The 22,818-nt window shown below is 32.5% G+C and overlaps 1 protein-coding gene across 1 annotated transcript; it reads left to right on the forward strand.

Annotated features, from left to right (window-relative positions):
• The first annotated feature begins 1,255 nt into the window (after positions 1-1,255).
• LOC148618866 (uncharacterized) lies at positions 1,256-19,860 on the forward strand. Its single transcript, XM_088578177.1, has 12 exons — positions 1,256-1,495; positions 2,570-2,688; positions 5,297-5,416; positions 6,344-6,430; positions 9,839-9,902; positions 12,495-12,557; positions 13,106-13,146; positions 13,299-13,385; positions 14,954-15,039; positions 15,718-15,787; positions 17,678-17,717; positions 18,582-19,860. Exons 1-12 carry the CDS (start codon positions 1,291-1,293, stop codon positions 18,608-18,610), a joined length of 1,011 nt encoding a protein of 336 aa, XP_088434303.1. The 5' UTR covers positions 1,256-1,290; the 3' UTR covers positions 18,611-19,860.
• The last annotated feature ends 2,958 nt before the right edge of the window (positions 19,861-22,818 follow it).

The following is a 22,818-nucleotide window of genomic DNA, read 5'->3' on the forward strand; positions in this document are numbered from 1 at the left end:
GTACATTTTTTAAATCAGTATTTAAATATCTCTATTCCGTTTTGGAATGACAAGGAGTCATGAGATAATGAGGTACAAAGTGATCCACGAAAGCTCCCAGAAGCAGAACTCGGTACTTAAATTAAAAATATTGTGCAAAACTTAAGATAGGGAAACAGCGCACAAAAATAAATTTAATATAAACTAAAAAAAAAAACAAAACAAAAATAAGGGAGTAACATCAGATGCTCCGGAACGCTAATCGTGTCCTGTTACGCCAGAGGCAACCTCAAATTTTAAGTGAGTAAAATCCGTTAATTGAGTGGGTTGTCAATCCGATAAGACGTGGAATATAACTTGAGAAAATTCATATTGGTCAATCAAATTATGAGGGTCTTAAACTGCTGTTTATTCAGTGGTTGATATTTGTGATAATGGACAGGTTAATTTGAACGAGTCATTGCGTGATCAAAATCTGAAGTGCTTAGATCGTGAATAGAATGTAATACCGATGTTCTCTTTTTGTTGAAATTGTTGTCCTTTCAATTATATATATATTTTTTTCACTCCAAACAGTATATTTTAAATAAAAACACATAAAAATTATAAGTTGTATTTCTGTCTAATTGTTTGACTCGCAGATGTAGACACAAAAGATGAGAAACAAATGATAAATGAATAGAACAAAAAATAATGTATATGCGTTAAAAAGATTCTGATGCAAACGTTGACATAGTTAGCAAAAAACGTACCCATTCCCGTTACGAAATACAAACTTAGCCCCAGTATGGTGTGCAGCGTCTAAGTTTATTCAATGCCACAAATGCCAGCCTGGAGTTTATCTTTTTGGCTAAAACTGACAAAAACTTGATGAAGGATTGAGACCCCAAAAGGACCAGAAACAAGCATTTAGCTAATGTCTCACTCACTTCTTGTATCAGTCTTGTATTTCATATGCCTGAGCGGGTGTACTAAAAACGAATGTTTTCTGATTTTTTTTTATGAAAACAGTATTTTCGTGAGAAATAATGCTTCAGAAAAGGGGTCTAGCAGAAGTCTAATTTAGTCCGACCTGTTAGTTCGTGCCTTTTTCTAAAATGCACCTAATAAATGCTTTTTTGGTATAAACTTAATGGTAAACATGGTAAAAATTTAGACTGAAACTACTTGTCTATTGTGTTTTTATATTGTTTTAATCATGAACCGTTACAGTTACCTTTTGTAATACTGCTTTGGTTTCGTTTCTTAGTTTAGTTGTACCTAATGTTCAGACATGCGCAATCGCACAGCGGTTGTTTTTATTTCCGCTAGATGCAACGTGTGATTGAGGTTGCTAGACGGGTGCTTTCTTCCAACAGGCAGCACTTTTTCCAGACCACGTTGATTAATACAATATCTAAAAGTCCGATTTTCTGTGCAGGTCAACCCGTTTACCATAAAGTGTCTCTTGCAAGCATGTCTTATTCAGTAACAGAACGAGGACCTAAAAATTCTTTGGAATATCGGATGTTTTTTAGTAAGTACATGCATTACATTTGACGAGTTTGTAAGTTCAGTGTATGGAGACGTGTCAAAAGATTCAGTCACTACTTAATCTCCTATAACTTCCTACACATAAAAATTACCATGAAAGGATTTCTGATGATTTTCTTTGGCATCTAAAAGAAAAATATTTAATTTTTTTTTGTAGTTTGATGAAGCCAAATAAAATTAATTGTGTGTTTCTATCTCATCCCTCCTAAAAATTAGGTAGGTCAGGTATATTGAACATTTTATCATATCATAATTAGCTTATATGCTGCATGTACCCTGAGAAGCTATGATGGCTGGTTACAATCTTAGTTCTTACAGTACCTGAACCGATCCGTGCAACAAAAATTGCGATCAATCATTGATCCGTCAAACCAATCCATTAAACCGGTGATCATATCACGTGACCACAGAGCGGTCACTGTATTTTACTGTTTTCTTTGTCAATTTTACACATATTTACATAATGTAATAGATTTAAACATCAATTTATACTTTTATTTTACATTTCTTTTATTTCAAACAGATCGTAAGTCATTTTACATAATGAAACTGCGATCAAATCGGTTAATGATCAATCAGTCAACAGTCATCGATCTGTCTAATTGTTGCGCATATTGGTTCAAGGACTGTACTATGCTTTTAGTTATACATTGATTTAACAAACATTTTGCACTAACAGTGCCAGAAATAGCTGGGCACCCACTTACTTAATTTGACCAGTTCTGTAATAGAGTGACTAGAAGTTGCCAAAAGACATGAAGTCACTGGGCAAAAAAGTACGTTTTCATTAAAATTTTTTAGTAAACTCTATGCAGTTAGTCACATTTTAAGCACATTCACTTTTCTTGCAGATGAAAACAAGTATGTTTTTTTAAAGCAAAAAACATTACCAACAACCTCAGACCCTATATTTCAGGTCACAGCATGGTAAGGGATAATCTGGAACTTTATACTGTCTGCTCTGATTTTCAATAGGGTACAAATAATAGTATTTAGGATCAAGGTAGAATTTATGTGCGACTTTTTGTTGTATAATGAGACATTTTCTTTCTTGTAGATGGTCCAAATGGAAACCTCATTTCACCTTTTCATGACATTCCACTGTATGCTGATGGAGAACAGAAAATTCTAAACATGGTTGTTGAAATTCCAAGATGGTCAAATGCTAAGATGGAAGTATGTACTATTGTACTTTATATACCTTTGGGGAGTAGACTCTTGTCTACAACTTCTTTATTCTTCAAACTCAGTTTCATTCACTGACTTTAGAATATTTGTAACAAAATGATAAATCTTCAATGCGGCTGTGGAGGTTTCTAGAGTTGGTGGTTAGTAGAAATGATATTAGTTTATGGAAAAAGAACGGATATGGTGAAACTTAAATAATGTACCAGCGCGTAACTTAAATCCATATTAGGACATACTTTCAGAGATCATCAACGCATTTTCAACAAGTACTGTGGCGGCATACAAGCATCATTCCCAATCATTTCTTTTTATTAATTATATGTGATATGTTACATACATGCATACAAACATTCCTTAAGTTGTTTATGTTCTTTTATTGAGATAAGTATCAGATTTTCATTGAACTATATGTGTAAGAACTAAATGTTTTGGGGAAAAAAATCAAATTGTTATTCTGACTTAATGATATATGAAATTCTAAGCCCATTTTGTTGTGAATAGTTATCGGAGGAAAGATAACTCTGGTCAAAGTACCCCTAAAAGACATAAGACAGTTTCTATCTTCCAGCCATATTTGAAAATGGGAAGGCAACTTCACTTCCTCTTTTAATGCTGTCTGAGGGCAAAGTTAACAACACCAGAGCAATTATATATCCAGATGACTCAGTAGCGTGAGCCCAGAAAAAGTAATATAACGACACAGACACATTGATTACCAATATCTCCTGGCTGTGAATCTGTGTTGGGGTTAAACTACATGTTGTTATATAAGGCCTTAACCATCCCTCTGTAATGTTAGGTCAAATATGAACTGAAAAAACAATACATACCATAAAATTCACTCAATAATGCATCCAAATCTCTCTATGGAATACCACAACATACACCATAGACAAAATGAGATATCCATGTAAAGAATGCCCGCAGTTCTTCAAAGCTAGCTCAGAGCATATTAAAAAATGACAATACCATCAAAACTACCAGTGTTAGAAATAAGTGGTTCATTACAATCCAGTGGACTAGAATAGTAACATCAAGTACTAAAAAGGCAAGATTTGATATAGTTCAACACTTAAAAAAGATTCAGTTTTTGCATAATGATGCAGTTAGAGGTCAGATATCTATATTGCAAACTCAAGGTTCAAAGAATAGACAATAATTTAAAAATAGTATCCTTTTACGAATAAATCTGTTAAGTGCACTGAATAAATCATACTAAAATTCTTTGGATGGGAGCTATTACCATATTTTGGTGTGCATAATACACATTTATATATTGTGCGCAGTGCAATTTTGAAGGTCTAAACGTGTGAAAAAAAGTTTTTTAGACTTAGATTGCAGTAAAATTTTGTAAGACAGAAGATCAATATTTTGCACTTGATCTTTCAATTTATTTACCTTGATGCAGTATTTCCTACGAAAATGTGAAGGAAAGAAACTTAAACATCATGCAAAGATCAGTAGCTACATAAATTGGATAATTTTAATTTCTAAGCCTGATAAAATTGACAAAGGATGTATGAAATGGCTTATAAAACAAAATCGAAAGTTGGGAAAATCAGACATTTCCAATTTGGTCATAATTCAATTTCACAATTTTTCATTTAAAAACATACGTTTAAGAAAGAAAATTGTAAGAAACAATCAAAATAAAATCAAAATAATCATTTTCAGCTGTAAAAGCATTTGATAAGGAGAGTTTGACAAAAAAGGATTTTGTCACTTTTGGGTTTTTAGTTGTTTCATATAGATCTCTAACCATATTTTATAAGAAGGAAATATTGTACAATCCTTTGTTTGAAACATTTTATTGAGACATTTGAACATGATTTGAAGACAATATCACTAAAAATTCAATGCTTAAAGGTATATTTTGTATTTGATGATTAGATAAAATTTCTTTCAGTAACATTTCACTTCTGGTTGGTTTGTTTACATTATGCTATGTCTTTTCTCGTACCAAAATCTTTTATTATTTCGTGGCCAATTCTTATATATTGATGCATAATACACACCCCGATGTTTTGGAAATAATTTCTATGTAAAAATGCGTGCATAAAACACACCAAAATACGGTAATCTTGGTTAAGAATTACTTTCTGCTGGCCATTTGTAATTATTTACATGTATATACTAGTAACCAAATAATTCCATTTTTCTTAAAATTCACAACTGTCTCTTGGGAATGTGCTGAAACTGAGTATGAAGTTATAAACAGCAATGAAGGGTTGTGAGTACAGGACTTGCATCTCGGTCTGATATGTTGTTTATATTTCTACAAGCAGTTAAGAACAAATTTGTAATTTTAAAAAAAGTAAGTTCTTGTATAAAAAAAGGATTAATCAATTATTCAATACATCAACATAATGTTTCATTATTTTATGTAGTCTAAACTATTAGTATTAAGTATCTTTAACAAAAAATTGAATAGATTTTTTTTTATATTGGTTATTACATAAGCACATGCTTTACAGAAAGTAAGATGTGTCAGATTATTTAGATAACAGAAAATTATATTGATTTTCTATGTCTGTTCTTTAATCTATGTATGAAAATTGTTTACACAAGAATAAAGTACAGGTTTTGTGTTTTACAGATAAATAAAGAAGAAAAATTAAATCCTGTTAAGCAGGATGTGAAGAAAGGAGCGCTACGATATGTCAAGAATGTATTCCCACACCATGGCTATATATGGAACTATGGAGCCTTGCCACAGGTCAAGTTTAGAATGTATTATTGTAGATAAAATTGAATGTTTAATGTTCATTGACGTCTGTGATTATGTACATGTATAAACATGATATAAGCCTTTGGAAAATAACTGTTAAGTTATCATGCCCTTGCTGTCCATGTTTCTAAATGGTACCCTAAACATGAAGTGAAAATAATTATTCAGAAAAACCAGTCTTTTGCAACAATGATGTTCCAGAACTCAGTATAATTTGCATTTTTTTCATCCTTTCAAATTGATATTGTCATTGTATGTTAACTGTACATGTATTTATCATTTTTCTGTATATGTGATACTAACTGAATGTCACAGGATACAACAAAACACAAACCAAACAATTGATATCCTGTGATTGAAATGTTTAGGTGTTGAAACATTTGATAAATAGAATGTTATATGGATTTCTTCGTTTAACGTGTAGTAATTCCAATCTAATTAGCATATGCCTTTTTCCATGCATTATGATTGATTGTTCACTTTTTATGACCTCAGTAATGACTGTTCTTACAACAGTGTAAATTCCATGTACATATCATAGGCAACATGGCTACCATCGCTTTGACAAAAGATATGAGTTGTTTGGAGGCTCAAAACAATAATTTTGAAAAAAAAATATAGTTATCAGTAGCCTGTAAAAACTTTGAATATTGAAATTGACACATTGTCGGTTGAAATCCACCATTGTCAATGTCTATTTCTTTCAATGTCTATCTCAGGTGTCAATTTCACTGAATGAGAGTCTACAAGAAAAAAACTATTAATATATTTTAGATAGTTCAGTATTTGTATTTATTATAAGGATTAAACATATAAAAGTAAGCATAGAAGAGTCTGACCCTTATATATTTACATATATATTGGAAAAATCAGCTGAATTGAAATAATATTTGTTTATACAACTGAACCTTGTAGACATGGGAAGATCCAAGTCACACAACCCCAGAAACAGATACCAAAGGGGATTCAGATCCACTTGATGTCTGTGAAATAGGTTATAAGGTAAGCATTACTATAGTCTGGTGCTAAGGTGTTAGTTTTTTTACCCAGAAATTTGTCACAATACCACATGATCATGAACTGGCTTGGAAACCACAAATGTACTCTGAAGTGACCAACAATTTTTTTGTTTTTTTTATTGTTTTTTGTTTTTCGCATTTAGAAAGGAAATTTTTTGGGGTTCTTTAAAAAGACTAGTTTTTTCAATGTTGGTATTAGTTGGTACCATGAGTCAACAAAGATTGCTGTCTTTCTTCAAACAAAAGTTTCAAGAGAGAGAACCAACAGTTACAGAAGGTTCAAGCAAGCAGTAATGATCACATATGGACACACTGACGCCACCTACTACACCAACAACTACTCCAACTTCCACTACTACAAAACCAAAGAAAGAAAGAAAATGGCAGACAGAGTTCAAGTGGGTACAACACCTGACAGAACAAGAAGCAGACCTGGGTTATTGCAGTTGGGTCAGAGATGCAAAGAAGTCTAATGCTCTAGCCAATGGTACTTCAGTCTACAGAGATCAACATGGGTCAGACCAGAGTCACCCAGAACACAAGTTAGTCAGCATTGCTAGACAGCCACAGAAGCAGCAACCAACCCAAGAACATACGACAAACAACAGAAGTTCCCACCCATGCAATGAGGCCCAGCTGAGAACAATGTATTTCATCATGAAAATTAACCTACCAATACATATGCACATCCACTACTACTGCTTCATAGACTCTAACAGATGTCCAGACCTGCAAGAACTAGCCAACTTCTATAGCAGTCATGGTTCACAGACAGACATTAAATTTTCCATCAATCAGGCAGTAGAAGACAGCATACTGACAGACATTAGGCTACCACAAGCAGATTGGTATCATAGTCGATGAACTCATTGACATAACAGTCAACAAAAAGCTGTGCATTTATATCAAATGCCTCACAGAGAACAACACCCCAGTCGTCCATTTCTAAGACAACCTGTCAGTGGTAGATGGTAGAGCAGAGACCATAGTGAATGCCATTGACAGTGTACTCAAAAGCAAAGACATACCATCAGAGAAGATGTCAACACTAGTTACAGATGGTGCATCCGTCATGATAGGCAAACGTGCAGTTGTTGGTACGCTGCTCAGACAGAGAGACAACCCCTGCTTGATCCAGAAACACTGCATCACACACAGAGTAGCCCTTGCAGCTTGTCAGAGTTAGCAGAGTATCAACTTACCCTCAAACAGATTTTCAAGTTTTTTTCAATTGCTCAGCAGTTAAGGACAACATCCAAACCCTGTCACTCAAGCAGCCTGTCAGTTTCCTTTGGTTATCCCTTGATACAGCAGTAGCTTTGCCTCCTATCCAGCACGCCATACCACCTTGGACTCCCTGGCATTGTCCAGAGATTCACCAGAAGCCAAAGGCATGCTACAGAAGATAAAATCAGTTTCTATTGACAACAGTCTTCCTGAAAGATGTACTGGTCACTGTCAACAGACTCCACATCATCTTCCAGAGAGAGAACATATCAGACATAGCTTCTCTTGTAATGTCCACCATTGAGAGACTGACACTGTACAAGTAGAAATATGGTCCAACACTTGCATCTGTCTACACAGACATCACCAACTCAAGTATAAAGACTTGCCACTCACAGACAAAAAGATTCTCTGTATGCTGTTCCAGAACTCATCTACTCAGTACATAGACAACATCTGCACCAATATGCATGACCACTTTGATCCTGTCTCATTGGGGCACAATGAAGAACTGAACCAACTACTTAACCAAAAACACATGCCAGCAGACAACTGTATTATTGACTGTGGTGAAGACGAACTTAAGCAGTTACTCACCCATTTCCAAGACCTTCTACCCATCAACACCAACAGACAATTTACCCATTACAACTGAGGTCCAGATTATGAGAGTACAATAAGGTGGTCCAGCATTCACAAGGACCAGTTGTTAACATCTTCCTTCAACAGAAGAAAGTAAAGTGACAATGAACATTCTCACATTTATGGCACAGTGAACAGGTTTAATTGTGTAACTATAGTCTGGTCATAAGGCTTTTTATGTTTTCATTTATGCACAAGTCTTATTGTAAGTTTTTTTTAATTATATCATCTTACAGTTTTGTCTTGCCTTTTTGTTAGGGAAGATGAGACTTAGGTTTTGCTTTTCTGGCATCAACAGCGTAAAAAGTTTTCTGACAAGTTTAAACGTGAACCCCTTATGCTAGGTAAATGATATTTGGTGTACAGATGCATTACCATCATTGTATCACAAATTTATGCCAATTTTACTAATATACCCCCGCAGTCATGGTCTACTGACTTAGAAAATTAAATGTAAAGTTCAATTTTAAGTTTTCTGATAAGTTCATTTAAAGATGAACCCCTTATGCTAGGCTAATGATATTTGGTGTACAAATGCATTTCCATCATTGCATCACAAATTCATGCCAGTTTTATGCATATACCCCCGCAGTTATGATCTGTTGACTTGGAAAATTTTATGTTAAGTTTTCTTATAGTTCATGTAGACATTTTTATTTTAATTTTATCCACTGTATGAGTGGAGGGTATTTACAGTGCTCCCTTGCTATTGCCTCATAAATGGCGGTCCCTCTTTTATTGCCATAAATTTCTTAAGTATTCTTTCCCTAAAGCTTCATAGATTCTATACAATTTTTTCCCTCAATATATACCCAACGTCTTATACCGCCACAATTTAGCCTGGTCCAAAAGGTGATGATAAAACGAAGGTGCGCTATATTATTTTTCACTGATTCTTCTTTTTTTCTTGTTCTTCTTTCTTTGCATTAACTTTTGTATGGAGGAAACTCAAAGGGAACTTAATTAATCGTTATGAAGCTTGTTCATCAATCTGTCACCTATTGCATTTTGTAGTGGTAACACAAAAATGATAATTTTGTAATTTCATATCATTATACAAAATATGAAAGCAACACAAAAAATTTTATTTAACATACACACCATTATATTGACAGTATTGAACAGGCCAGATTTGTCTTTGTGATAACAGTTTATCACTTTATGTCCTCTTTCTTTCCAACCATCATCAAATTGTTTAAAACCCCATACAAATGTTGAGCTGAAATTTTGTATGATATTAATTTCCATAGGAACATGTGTATGCTAAATTTTTGAGACATTTGTAGAAACTTGATTTTTAATCAAAGATTCATAGAATCATATTTTATTTCTTTCAAGATCTACAATAGCAAGTAAATTGATTTAATGATTAACAAAGTCACTGTGTAAATGTGGTATGTACAGATTTATGTTTACAGACCATCATGGTACTGACTTCTGTGATACTACCATATCAACAAGGTTAGTTGTGGCAGAAGAAAGAGGGGAACGATATTAATTCATTCATTTGTTTTAATTTTAGGTACACAAAAGAGGAGCAGTTATCCAAGTTAAGATCCTGGGAACAATGTGTCTCGTTGATGAAGGTATGTCTGAACCTCAGGTATGCCTATGTGTTTGCAGTGTTTATTTTGTTAGGTTTGTGATAATCATTGTTCTAATATCCATTGAAAAGAGAAGCAACACTTCGGTTTACTTTAAATCTACTGTTTAGGCCATACAATATCTAGGTTCTCAGGCCACTTTGCAAATTTTGATGTGAGAGATGGAAGTTTTTTTTTTCGTCAGAAGCAAATACAGATATTTTGTTGTGTGAAATTTTTTATGGTATATATAATGCTCAAGCTGATAAATATTTTTTGTTCAGCTCAGAAAACAGGCATGTTGAGGAAAAGTAATGAATCATGATACTCTGTGACATCAAATCTTGCAAGAGTTAACCATTTTGGCATGATTTTAGCCCCATCGATGTCATATTACTGCATCTGCTGTTGAACCTTCTAATCAAGATGGCAAATGGTTCCAGTGGCAAATTTTTTAGACAGAAACCATTTTCTGACCTGAACATGAAAAAGATCTTGATTTTTTGTTTTGCCATGAAATAAAAATCACAGTTGTGAAAGTGTTTTGGTTAAAGTAAAAAAAATAAAGCCGGTCATATAAAATAATATGGAGTAATCAAAGAAATAGTCCATTTAAAGAAAAAATATGTTCAAACAATGTGGCATGCTATGTAGAATAATCATCCCAAATTTCCTGTAATAAAAAGGTTAAAAAAATACAGATTTCAAATTTGTCTGGAATGCAATACTTTTGTGTGACTTTTTTAAACGAAGACTTTTTAAGTCAGAGGAAATTGTAACACATAGATAGATTTAAATCTAAAGCAAAGTGCTGCGCCATGCACTTTTTTCAGGACGCCATACCCCTTTTCCAACACACCAAGTGTTCTTTTTGGTTGCCGCAATGTGCCCGTTTAAATTATAGGCCTCTCGAAACCACGAAACTTCGCCGCCATTTATGTTGTTTACGAATTTTAGGTCTATTAGATATGAGCCTTAGACTTCTATTTATTTTGTGAGTGTAATATCTTAGTTCCAATTTAAACACAAAATGCAGCATTTTCCTTTCCCAATTCCGTACAGAGGAGTTGTAAAACAGGATGTGTCATGTCAGTAGCGTAGCACATAATTTACTATACCTGTTTAAAAATGTAACTTCTGAACATATAGAATGCACCTACACCAAACAATAGATAATCCAGGCAGAAAAATATGTCATTTACAATATCAAACCACCATTAATCTAATGTTTCATAAGATGAATGGATTAAAAGCATGTGAATGGAGCCACCCCATAAATATCAGGAGTGCAACTTTGAAGTTTAAGGACTCATTGTTTAAAAAATTCTAAACCAATTTATTATTCTGTTTTATTTTCGATGAGATACTAATGCCAGAAAGAAGATTATCAAAAAACATAGGCCTAGTGGACACTTTATTTTTCTTTCAGAACAAAAATGTTAATGTCAGGAGTGTAACACTATTTAAATGCCTTTTATTGGTGACATTAAATCTCTAATGCCCTAAAAAGTACATTAAAGGACAAATATTTGAGTAATTAAAAATAATTACAATCAATTTTAAGTCAGGATTCTATTCCCATGATACCTGAATATAACAATAATAAGTAACTTATTGAACTCTTTTTAATATAAATCAGGAACTAATGACCTTCAAATGTTTTTGTATAAAGAACTTTTTACTTCAACAACAAAAAAATATACAAAAAATCAAGCAAAAAACAAATTTGAATGAAATTTTAAGGACAGGCATTAAAATTTATACATCAGATTTAATGTCTGGGTCTGGACAAACTATTTGGCCGGTAAGTGGATAGATTTATCAGTGAATTTTGTAGAAATAAGGCTTTTAAAATATCTAGTGTGTACAATTTCTGGTTAATATTAAATAACGTTTAAAAAAAATTTTATAACTTACTGATATGCCTTTCTGGATTTATCATCTTGAAGGTGTACTTGAGGAGATGGAATGATAAAAATGACATTAAAACTAACTTGAAAATTTGTCATATTTTCAAAACTTGGCTTCATTTGTTTTACTTCACCTTTTCCATGGATACAGCGGTGCCTAACGTAGACTTTTTTTCAGCCTTAATAATTACATTTACAAGTTTTAGAAATTGTAGAAAAAAAGAATGAATGAGGCTATTGGTTTTAACTACTTGGGTCTCAGTAACTGTCACCTACAAATAAGGAATATAAAATGAAGATTGGGGACTTTTCTTTTGCATAGATCTGGTATATTACTGAATCAAATGACTATGATTTTACTTAAAATGAAAGTCTTATGCTGTTTAAGTTCAGTATGATAATTTATTTGTTTATTTTGTTAGTGAAAAACAAAGAGTACCAATATAACTGAATTCATACTTTAATAAAAAAAATGACAGATTTATCTATTATTAAAGTTTGGTTTAGGTCTATTGAATTTAACGAGAATAGGTATGGTGTAGATGTCAAAGAGACAACAACCCCACTGGGATGAAAATGTCAAAGCTGCCCATAGGTCTTCCATGAATGATGAGGAAACAGCAAACAGATAACAACCCCACACTGTTTTGTTATTTTTCTGAAATTATATACCTGGATATTTCAGGAGAAACAGATTGGAAGATAATATGTATTGATGTCACAGATCCTCTTGCCAAAGAATTAAATGGTAGGATCTTTGGAATTTTTAGTAATTTGGTGTCTAGTGGGAAACTGCCTAATTGCCCATTAACTAAATCTGAAATCGCTTAATTTCTGAAGAAAAAAAATTATTAGCAAAATCAGTAAACTGAAAAATATCCAGAAAATCATTGAAAATTTTAATCCTTTAATTTTGTACCTGTATGATAAAGAAGTATTTAATGATTCAGATTGTGGGACGAGTTGCAACTTCATAAGAAAAAAATAAATAAGTCGTGTAAAATGACAATCTTGGTTACACTTACTTTTTACACACATTTTCTGAGAAACATGCAGAAAGGTGGCAGATCATATAAAAATCTGAGTATCCTGTGAACATAAAGATCATGTAAATTTACTGTCACCATTTCCAGATTTTTACAGTAACACCTGCTTTGTTGTTTTCAAGCCTTGTTTCATGTTTTGAAATATATAAATGTAGGTTTTCTAACAGTATCAGATGGCATGTTGTTATTTCATAAATATTGTTATAAGTTCTCAGAAATATGTAGCTAATGTCAGTGTTATATTTTACAGATATAGAAGATGTTGAGAAACATATGCCAGGGTTTTTGAAGGTAAGAATTACAAAGCTATGAATGATTGATAAGATAAATTTATCTCTGTATACTGTAGTAAGCCTTTTTAATGACAGATATTGTTTATTATTGTGTGGACTGATGATAAACAATGAACAATTACTCCTGCTGTTTTTTTTCATTTATTTCAGGCCACAAATGAATGGTTTGCTATATACAAGATACCAGATGGTAAACCTAGGAACAACTTTGGTTTTAATGGAGAAGCTAAAAATAAGGTAAGAATTACTTGTAGTTTGAAAGAAACTGCAAGGAGTGAGAATTTGATGAAGTAAATTGTGAAATTGATTCTACCAGATACATTCTTCTCATTAGTTTATGTTTGTCTTCTTTTGGTTGTTAATGTATTATGATTGTCAGTCCAACCATGCATACATAATGATTCTTATGATGACTTTATAATGGAAGAAAACTCCCTTTCTTTTTAATTTGCACTCTTATTTTTTTTTGGCACAAATCACATATACTTTTTCAGTTTTCCATAACTTTGTACCTAGTTTGTGTAATCTTAACTCAAAAAATATTATACCAATATTTAAATACTGCACTGTGTTTATGTACATCTTGAAGATGCACACCACCTATTATGACAAAAATTGTTTAAATTATCATTTTTTGTTGTTTTATTTTTTTTTTTTAACATTTTAACCTTAGCCAATTTTTTAGCAGCATATGCTTTCATTAGTACAAAAAGAAATTGTAATCAACACTACAGTTTTTTACCTAGCTTAGTGTTTTTATACATATTGAAGATACTTATGTGCTAGCAAATATATAATGGTGATGCAGGTCCAGACATGCAAGGGTCTTGTTATAGAAATGGTTGTCATGTGTACCATTTTTCTTCCTTTTTGATTAGAAGTCCTAATGTTATACATAGGCAGTTATACCTTGATTATTGATTCTATCTTCCAGTTAGATAAAAAAAAATAGTTTAGAACTAGTGAAAACTGGCATGTTTTTTAACTGACAAAGGGAATATGTTGACAATATGCAGACAAAAATAAATCGGTTCAAAATCCTTATTAATACATGGGCAGATTCTACGTGCTCGTGTATCATTAGTATATCATAAGGCTGAGTATCTATATCCATTATCCTTGTTTTCTTCTGTTTTGTTCAGCTTTTGCTTACTGTTTCTGCTGTATGCCTTTGTTTTTTCTTCTCATGCTGCTTTAGTTTCATGCTGCTTTATGTATGTATTTTGATAGTGCTTTGTATGTTTTACCCTATGTCTTCTGTATTTATGTTTTTATTTTTGTATATGTCTGCATTCCTGTATGTCTTAAACATGATGATTGTATGTAGTCAGTATATATGATGATTGTATGTAGTCTGTATATATGATGATTGTATGTAGTCAGTATATATGATGATTGTATGAAGTCAGTATATATGATGATTGTATGTAGTCTGTATATATGATGATTGTATGTAGTCAGTATATATGATGATTGTATGTAGTCAGTATATATGACGATTGTATGTAGTCAGTATATATGACGATTGTATGAAGTCAGTATATATGAGGATTGTATGTAGTCAGTATATATGAGGATTGTATGTAGTCAGTATATATAAGGATTGTATGTAGTCAGTATATATGAGCTTATCTTATTTGTTATATGTACTAATTAACCCAACTTTAAATAAAAATTACTTACTACTTACTTACTTGAAATTAATGATTCCCACTTGCGGCTAAAATGTTGATAGCATATACAGTATGGGTGGAAAATGTATTAAGAAATGCAGTGTTCTTTTCTTCTATTCATAATTATTTTAGGCGTTTGCAGAAAAAGTGGTCAGGGAGTGTAATGAACAATGGAAGGCATTGATTGGTAAACAAGTAGAATGTAAAGAAATAGCATGGTAAATTTGACTTTTGTACTCAAGGTCAATTTATTGGATTTTTATTATTTGTAAAATATACCACCTGACTCTGTCTTTTAATTGTTTTTTCATCGAAACTTTAAAATGATTAAGCTTCAGTAACTCAAGTCACATAAAAATGTGTAGATGGGAGGAATATCCTTAGTGAGTTTTAACTAGTATTTCTAGAGTTTTTTTCTTTTAACCAACCTCACCTTTTCTTTATGACTACAAATATTCCCCATTTTTATAATGGTATAGAGCTGTCTTTGCCCATAGACACATTTTTGTGTGACAAGGTGGATCCACAAAGGGGCAAATATGAACAATACATTTAAGATTGATACATCTCAGACATTGGGGGTTTCTGACACAAAATGATTTACAAGTACTGTATTCATTTTGTGTCAGAAACCCCCAATATCTGAGATGTATCAACCTTAAATGTATTGTTCATATTTGCCCCTTTGTCCATTGTTTGACCTCTGTGGTTGTATGAAGCATATAAAAGTATTTATAATCATGGCTAAAACATCATTATTCAGATAAACAAAGGGAAGCAAGAAAGATAACTGATGTTTTTCAGGTGGAAACTGCAACAAGTTAAAACAGTAACTTTGAAGAAGAAAAGCACATTCGAACATTTGTATCATTGGAATTTGACATTTTATATTTTAGTGAAAATACAACAGTAGTAGGAAGTCCCTTTAAAATAGAAAAGACTGATGCTGAAGATATTGTTAATAAGGTTAGTAATCATTTAGCTTTGAACTGCTCTGAAAACTCATCATTTTGTGTTATTGAAACATTTTTTTTTAACTTTTTCACTATACTTGGGGTCACCTTCAACTTGATATATCAAATTTTGAGATTGCAAAAGAAATGACCAACCTTATGGAAATAAAATCCATTTTTCTGAACTCGGGACCTTTTGCCACTACTGGGAACACCAATACCAAGGCATTTGATCTGCAATTTAAAACTATACACTGTTATGTTACTGCCGTCTTGTTTAGGACTGCAGTCATCTTTTTTCATAAAGTAGCTGGTGGTAGACCTAATTTATGTCACGAAGGTCGACATTGTTTTCCGTGCAAAGTGGAATTACTCTTGTAAAACAGACGCTGAACAGCTGGTTTTGACATCACATTGTTTGTTGACATGCAGTTACAGAATATTTTAATTCCATAACTCTAATTACTGTTAAAATACTTTAATTCGTGGATTCCAATTTTCATGGATTAGGGAAGAAACACAAGTTTGTGGATTCTTGAATTTGTGGTTTTAAGCCTTTCAGTGTACACATTAATGGAAATCTCCTTTTTGCTGGGAACCAAATTTTGTGGTTTGGCCTACCAACAAAAACCATGAAGTTTGTACCCCACCAACAATGTTACTTTGACAGTAGTTACATATGATACTACAATGTCAAAGCAAACAGTAATAAAATGAAGCCAACATTCAATGGACAGTTCTAGATGAAATGCGAAATTTTCCTGTCATGGTGGAAGTTGATCTGATTGGTCCACAGGATTTCTCGAAGGAAACCGGAAAAAAACTATGCAAATTTGTGGTTGCTAGGCGATAAAGTTGGCCATGACAGAAACAAATTTACAATGAAAAGCCTCGCAAGGAATTTTAAGAAGGCAAAGTTGCAATTCAAAGGACCGAAAAGAATGTCAACCCTGTTGGTTGATGCATTAATTTAAAATTTTTATCATTGAGCGAAAGAACGAAACATTTTTTTTTAATCTACATTTTTTATCAGAAAGTGGGCAGGTAATTCAAAGTATAATTATATAATAGAAAGCAGTTTATGCCTCTGGGAAACTTTCTATGAACAAGCATAAATTGTCTCCAAGTGGATTATGCAAAATAAATTTGGATATATATAAAAAAAATTAATAACAATCCTTGCATTTTAACTTCAGATGGATTCCATTTCTTACAGAGATTTGATCCTTAATCAAAACATTTTGTTCAGGATTATTTAACTGCAGACTAATAGAAAAGAATGATGTCAAAATACCAAATTAGATTATACAAAATAACCGATGTTGCCCTAAGAACACAAACCAATCAAAAGTCTTATTACAAATCAAATTGAATTATTACTATATATGTTTTAAAGTAACCTATAAAAATGAATTTAATGCATTCATCAAAGCAAAAAAACTGACATTAAATTTCATTACAAAGAGTAATCAAGGGAACCAAGGTTATAGCGGTAATCAAAAGAATGTAATCCAGGGACAAAGACCAGACATGGAAAACAGACATACACAACAAAGAACATAAAGTAACTAAAATCATACATACAAAGTAAAAAAGTAAATGGGCAACTCGGACTCCACTAAAAACTGGGAGCATGGACCAGGTGCACCGGTAGGGTAAGCGTCCTCTGCTTTTCTAGAAACACCCGCCGAGTTGCTCATAAAAAGTCAAGTCCGGGGTAGACAAACGAGGGAAGGAAAACTGTTGATCAATAAGATGTTTAAAAGGAAATGATTCTGATAGAATTTAAAGTTGAAGTTGGTGCATGAAATGGTATATGAAGGAGCGGTTTGATTTTTTAAAATAATTTCATTTTTTATTTTAATGATTAGTAACATTACTAAAGTTTTACTTTACTTTACAGAGTGCTGAGCCAGATGCTGCCAAAGAGTTATCAGATACAGGTATTTAAAAAAAGGCAGTGAAATTAATGTCAGGGGAAAAAAATTCTCAGGCCATTTTTTAAAAAAAATTTAATGTTCTTTGGACATTGATAAGAATAGAAAGTTGCAGAAAAGCAGTAGTTATAATTTTATCATTTTCTACAAACGATAAAAATACAATTGTAGGTAAGAAATATATTTTGTTAAATGTGGGAATTATGTTTCAAATTTTGAAATCGTTAAATTTTTAGGCACAGCATAAATTCCATGAAATTTTGAATGTACTTAATAAAAACAAACTGTTATGTATCATCCCATAGTAAATGTGGCATGTAGTTTTATTATTTTGGTCTGTCTGTTGTCTGCACAGGGTTTTCTGGACTTTTTTCAAAGGGATTGCAGATTACGTATATATCACATTTTTGGTGCGTGATTCCATTTATTAGTTACATATCAAGTTATATTTAGGTAATACAGTGACAACTTGGAGTTAAGAGTCTTAGTTGGATGACAAGCCTACCCAATGGCTAGTACAATCTTTTGGCCGGCATGCCAGACTAGTACAATCAAGATTTGGCTGACATGCCAGACTTGTACAATCAACTATTGGCCGACATGCCAGACTAGTACAATCAAGATTTGGCCGACATGCCAGACTTGTACAATAAACATTTGGCTGACATGCCAGACTAGTACAATTAACATTTGGCTGACATGCCAGACTTATACAGTAAACTTTATTGATTGACATGCCAGACTTGTACTTCTGCCTGTTTGATTGGACAAACATTCTCGTCGTGAAATGGACATTAAACCACAATCTGTTTACTATTATCTTACCAGGATTTTGTCTGTCTGTTACCAGATTTGTATTTCTCATTTCAGTGGACAAATGGTACTATGTAAAGTTATGAGGACAGTTAGTAATAACAGCAACAAAGATTAATTCCTACTTACTAGATTCATGACCATCCATATGTCATATCTTTCTGTAGTTGTGACAATTCATTTGTGATGTATTTTATCTTTGTTAAACATGTGCAGCATTTTTAGACAAATTTATTTGTTATTCTTTGTAAAGAAGTTTTCTGTATAAAATATGAGGGAAGTTTTGTTGAAGTTTAAAATGTAATGAAAATTTAAGGTAGATGATTTGTTTTAGATATCTTTGGTATTTTAGTGGTGGTTTAAGATAGGGTTGAGTTACAAAAATAGATACATTGTTTGTATTTTGAAATAATTCTTATTTGAAAACATTTAAGAAATGGACCGGTGTTGCTAACAAAAATAATCAGTGCTTTTATACAAAGATTTTGAACATTTCAGTGTTCGTGATATTTATGTTATTGCACCAAGGCTACATTGGATTAATAACTTTGATAAATATATTACCTTTATATGTTAACATCTGGGAAAGTTGTTTTTTTTACAAGGTATTTTGATGTTTTGAGTCCATTTTACCACTTAAGAGTATAAAGTTTTTGTTATTTACAGTAAAAATCAAAAATATTATAAACATTCCTAGGCCATTGCAGTATGTTTAATGTGTAGTAGTTCTTAGTCATTTTTGTGTTGAGTGAATGGTAGAAAATTTTCAATTGATTATTTTTGGCAAATTTTGTTGGTTTTCATTACTGTAGTCATGAAGTTTTATTCTGTTGTGTAACGTCTGTTATTTGTCTTAATTGTTAAATACAATTAGTAGTGGGACTATCCTGTTTTTGATTTTCATAATGTTATGTTGACAAAAAAAATCATTCCCCACTGGAATTTGTTACCATATCACCATGATAACAAAGAGCTAAGTATATAAAAAATGGATTCATTCTCATTAAAATTAATCAGATAGATTTAGAAAATTTCTATATTATTCTATATTATTTTGATATTGATGATGAAAATGTGTGATTTTAAGATGCAAAATGAAGTTGTTGTAATGGCTTGTAACTTATAGTGTGGTTCCTTACTTCTTGATTTTACTTTGCCAATAATCAAACGATCAAACTGAAATTGGAATTATATTAAGTACAAATTGTAACCATTTTTAGAAGTAGGATTACTGGTTTTTTATGTATCAGCTAAAGAGATTTAATTTTATCATGACATAATTAGGAAGTGAAGCTCAATATTTAGATACTGATTATTAAATTTATTTGAAGTTGTTTATAATAGTCATCTCGTGCCTTACAGAAATTAAATGATCAGATTTGTTCCTGATTTTCTGCAGTCTTCAAAGGTTGTTTCATGTATTATTTTTATACGACCACGTCAGTTTTCTGTCGTATGATGGTAGGATCCTGTCATAGTTGTTCGGGTCTGTTTGCTTCTATTTATTTACGATAACTTGAGTAAATATTATCAAAAAAGCTTGAGTAAATATTATCGGATCTTCTTTAAATTTTAACATATCATTTCTTCGGGGGCGGCAGGCCCTATAGCTTTTTTGGAGTTTTGATAGAAAAAGTTTATTGTTAGTCCAGTTTTTATGATTCAGATGTCAATTTGTTCCTTATGAAATCTGTTTTGAAAGTTTTTACAGGGTAGAATTATCTGGAACAGTTAAGGAGTTGAAGGAGTAAGACATTGGCCACACCCAAAAAATTAACTTTTTAGCTAACCTGGCTTGAAGAGACATGCGAGTTATTGCCATCATTTGGAGCTTGTTGTCTAAACTCTTCTCTTCAGAAAATACTGAAACAGTTAGAACTAAATTTAGTATGAATGTTCCTTAGGGTATTCTGTATGGAACTGGTTTATGGATTTTTGATTTTTGTAAAAAAAAAAAAAAATACATGGTCTCATTACCAATAAAATGGAAGGACAATACCCACTGTTGATTTAAACTGCAAGGTAATGATAAATGGAACTCCGGTGTTTCTTCTGTAGATCAGGAAAATTGTATTGAAAAAGTCAGGCTAGCTTCTTACGATTAATGGATCTTTTTCATATCTAGGGAATGCTATGCTTCCTACTTGCCTGTAGTCTGAGGGAAATTTGTGGTGAAATTGAGCCTTGGTGTTTTGAAAGGTGTTTTTTTTTTTCAATGCTTGCAGATGATTGTAGATTGTATGTTGGTTATGTTCCATATGACAAAAGGAAACGTTTGATTTTGGGGATTGTAATCCTGACTGGTTAGAAATAAAATGTTAACCTGAATAACTTAAGTACATGTATATGAATCTCTATTTATTTGTACCACAAGGTTCCATACCAACAGTCCTAGGATTGATTTTGGAGGAGTTTACCATATCTAGGAAGAATTAAGGACCAGTAATCAACACATTTATAATTTCTGAGCAAACACATGATTATGCTACAGAAGAAAACAAGAGGCTCTGAAGAGCCTGAATCACTCACCTGGTCCAAAATTGTCTTCAGCTTTCGAAAGCAGGACTCTTGACCTTACCAAATCATGGTTTTCATAATATAAAATAAATCTCTTGGTCACTTTTTACTCTCCAAGGGCAATAACTCAATCAACAGGTCTGCATGAAAATTCCAGCATAAGTCTGTCTCACCATGCTAATCAATTTTTCCCCTGAAAACTTGGCTATAAATCGATTGGTTTTCAAGTTATTTCCACACATCCTCAATTTTTAGTAATGGTGACCATGTTTTTTAGACAAATCAAAAATCTACACACATTGTTAAGGATATCCAAACAAGCATTCGTGTTTTTGTTTGGTTACAGTCCATCCTACTAGTAGTCTCAGAGGAGAAGCTTTCAAAGTTGGAAATGTAAAATTTGGGAAAAAAATCCATGTAAGGACTCATTCATCTATCTACAGATCTTTCAGAAAATTTTGGCACAAGTCCGACTCTTCATACTGAACAATTTACTCTCCACCAGATTTTAGCTAAACCCCAGTGTTATGTTTTTACATAATTCTGCAATTTGATCCCTATGGTCTATTTTTAGTTAAGGCAGTCATGTTTTTTTGCAAGATTAGAAATCCCCGTGCATAGATTGTTAAAGATGTTCTTCAGAATGTTTATGCTAAGTCTTGTTTCAATCCATCCAGTTGTTTCAGAGGAGATTTTCAAACTCATTCATTGTCAATGAGACTTTCTTAAAATTTCGGCATGGGTCCATCCCATCATGCTGATCAATTTTAGGCCCTGCCAGATCTTTGCTAAACCTGACTGCTTTTGAATTATGTGCAAAATTCTGGAATTTGACCCCTTTGGTCTATTTTTAGTAAGGGTGGCCATGTGTTTCCTTAGATCAAAAGTCCCCACACACAGACTGTTAAAGATGTTATACATAACATTCAAGCCAAGTTCTGTTCCAATCCAGCTAAAAGTTTAAGAGGTGAAGATTTACAAAGTTGGAAATGTAAAACTAGACAAAAAATCCATTTCAGGATCCATAACTCATTCATTCAGATCTTTCTGAAACAATTGGCGTAGGTCCATCCCATCATGCTGAACAAAATCTTACTCACTACCAGATTTTAGCTTAACCAACTGTTATTTAGTTACTAGCAATATTCTGCATTTTGACCCCAATGGTCTGTTTTTAGCAACGGCCATGACTTTTCTTGCCAGACCAAAAATCCCAACACAAGGATGGTTAAAAATACCCTAAGGAGCATTTATACAAAGTTTGGTTACATTCTGTCCAGTAGTTTCGGAGAAGATGTTTGAAAAAAGTAAATGGTCGACGACAAACACATCGTGATGGCAATAGGTCTAAAGGCTAATTAACAATTACTTCCAACTTTGTATAATTTGCTCAATTCTTTTGTCCAACTGTCTATAGTTTTCCTCTGCACAAGCAATATCTTCTGTATATCAAATCTGTCATTTATGAACATTTATAATGTCAATTTCCCCTATTAACTTTCGTCTGTTATGGCAATATTTCAGGTTGAATATGTATGGTATTATGACTGTTTTGTTAATTCACCTGATGTCAAGACTACACTTTAATTTTCCAAGAAGTAAATGCTGTTACTTAACTGGATCTAATGAATTTATAATGAATTTTCTTCACTAAGGAAGAGTGAAGCATTGTGTTTTGTCCTTCCAGTACAGATATTTCTAACAAGTTTCCTTTCACCTTTCAGAGTCAGGTTGTATTGGTATAAATATATATGTCAATGGAAAGGGTAAAAACTGA

The sequence above is a fragment of the Perna viridis genome, chromosome 4, assembly GCF_037379345.1.
Source record: "Perna viridis isolate PV_CMFRI_1.1 ecotype Kerala chromosome 4, ASM3737934v1, whole genome shotgun sequence".
NCBI classification, from domain to species: domain Eukaryota; kingdom Metazoa; phylum Mollusca; class Bivalvia; order Mytilida; family Mytilidae; genus Perna; species Perna viridis.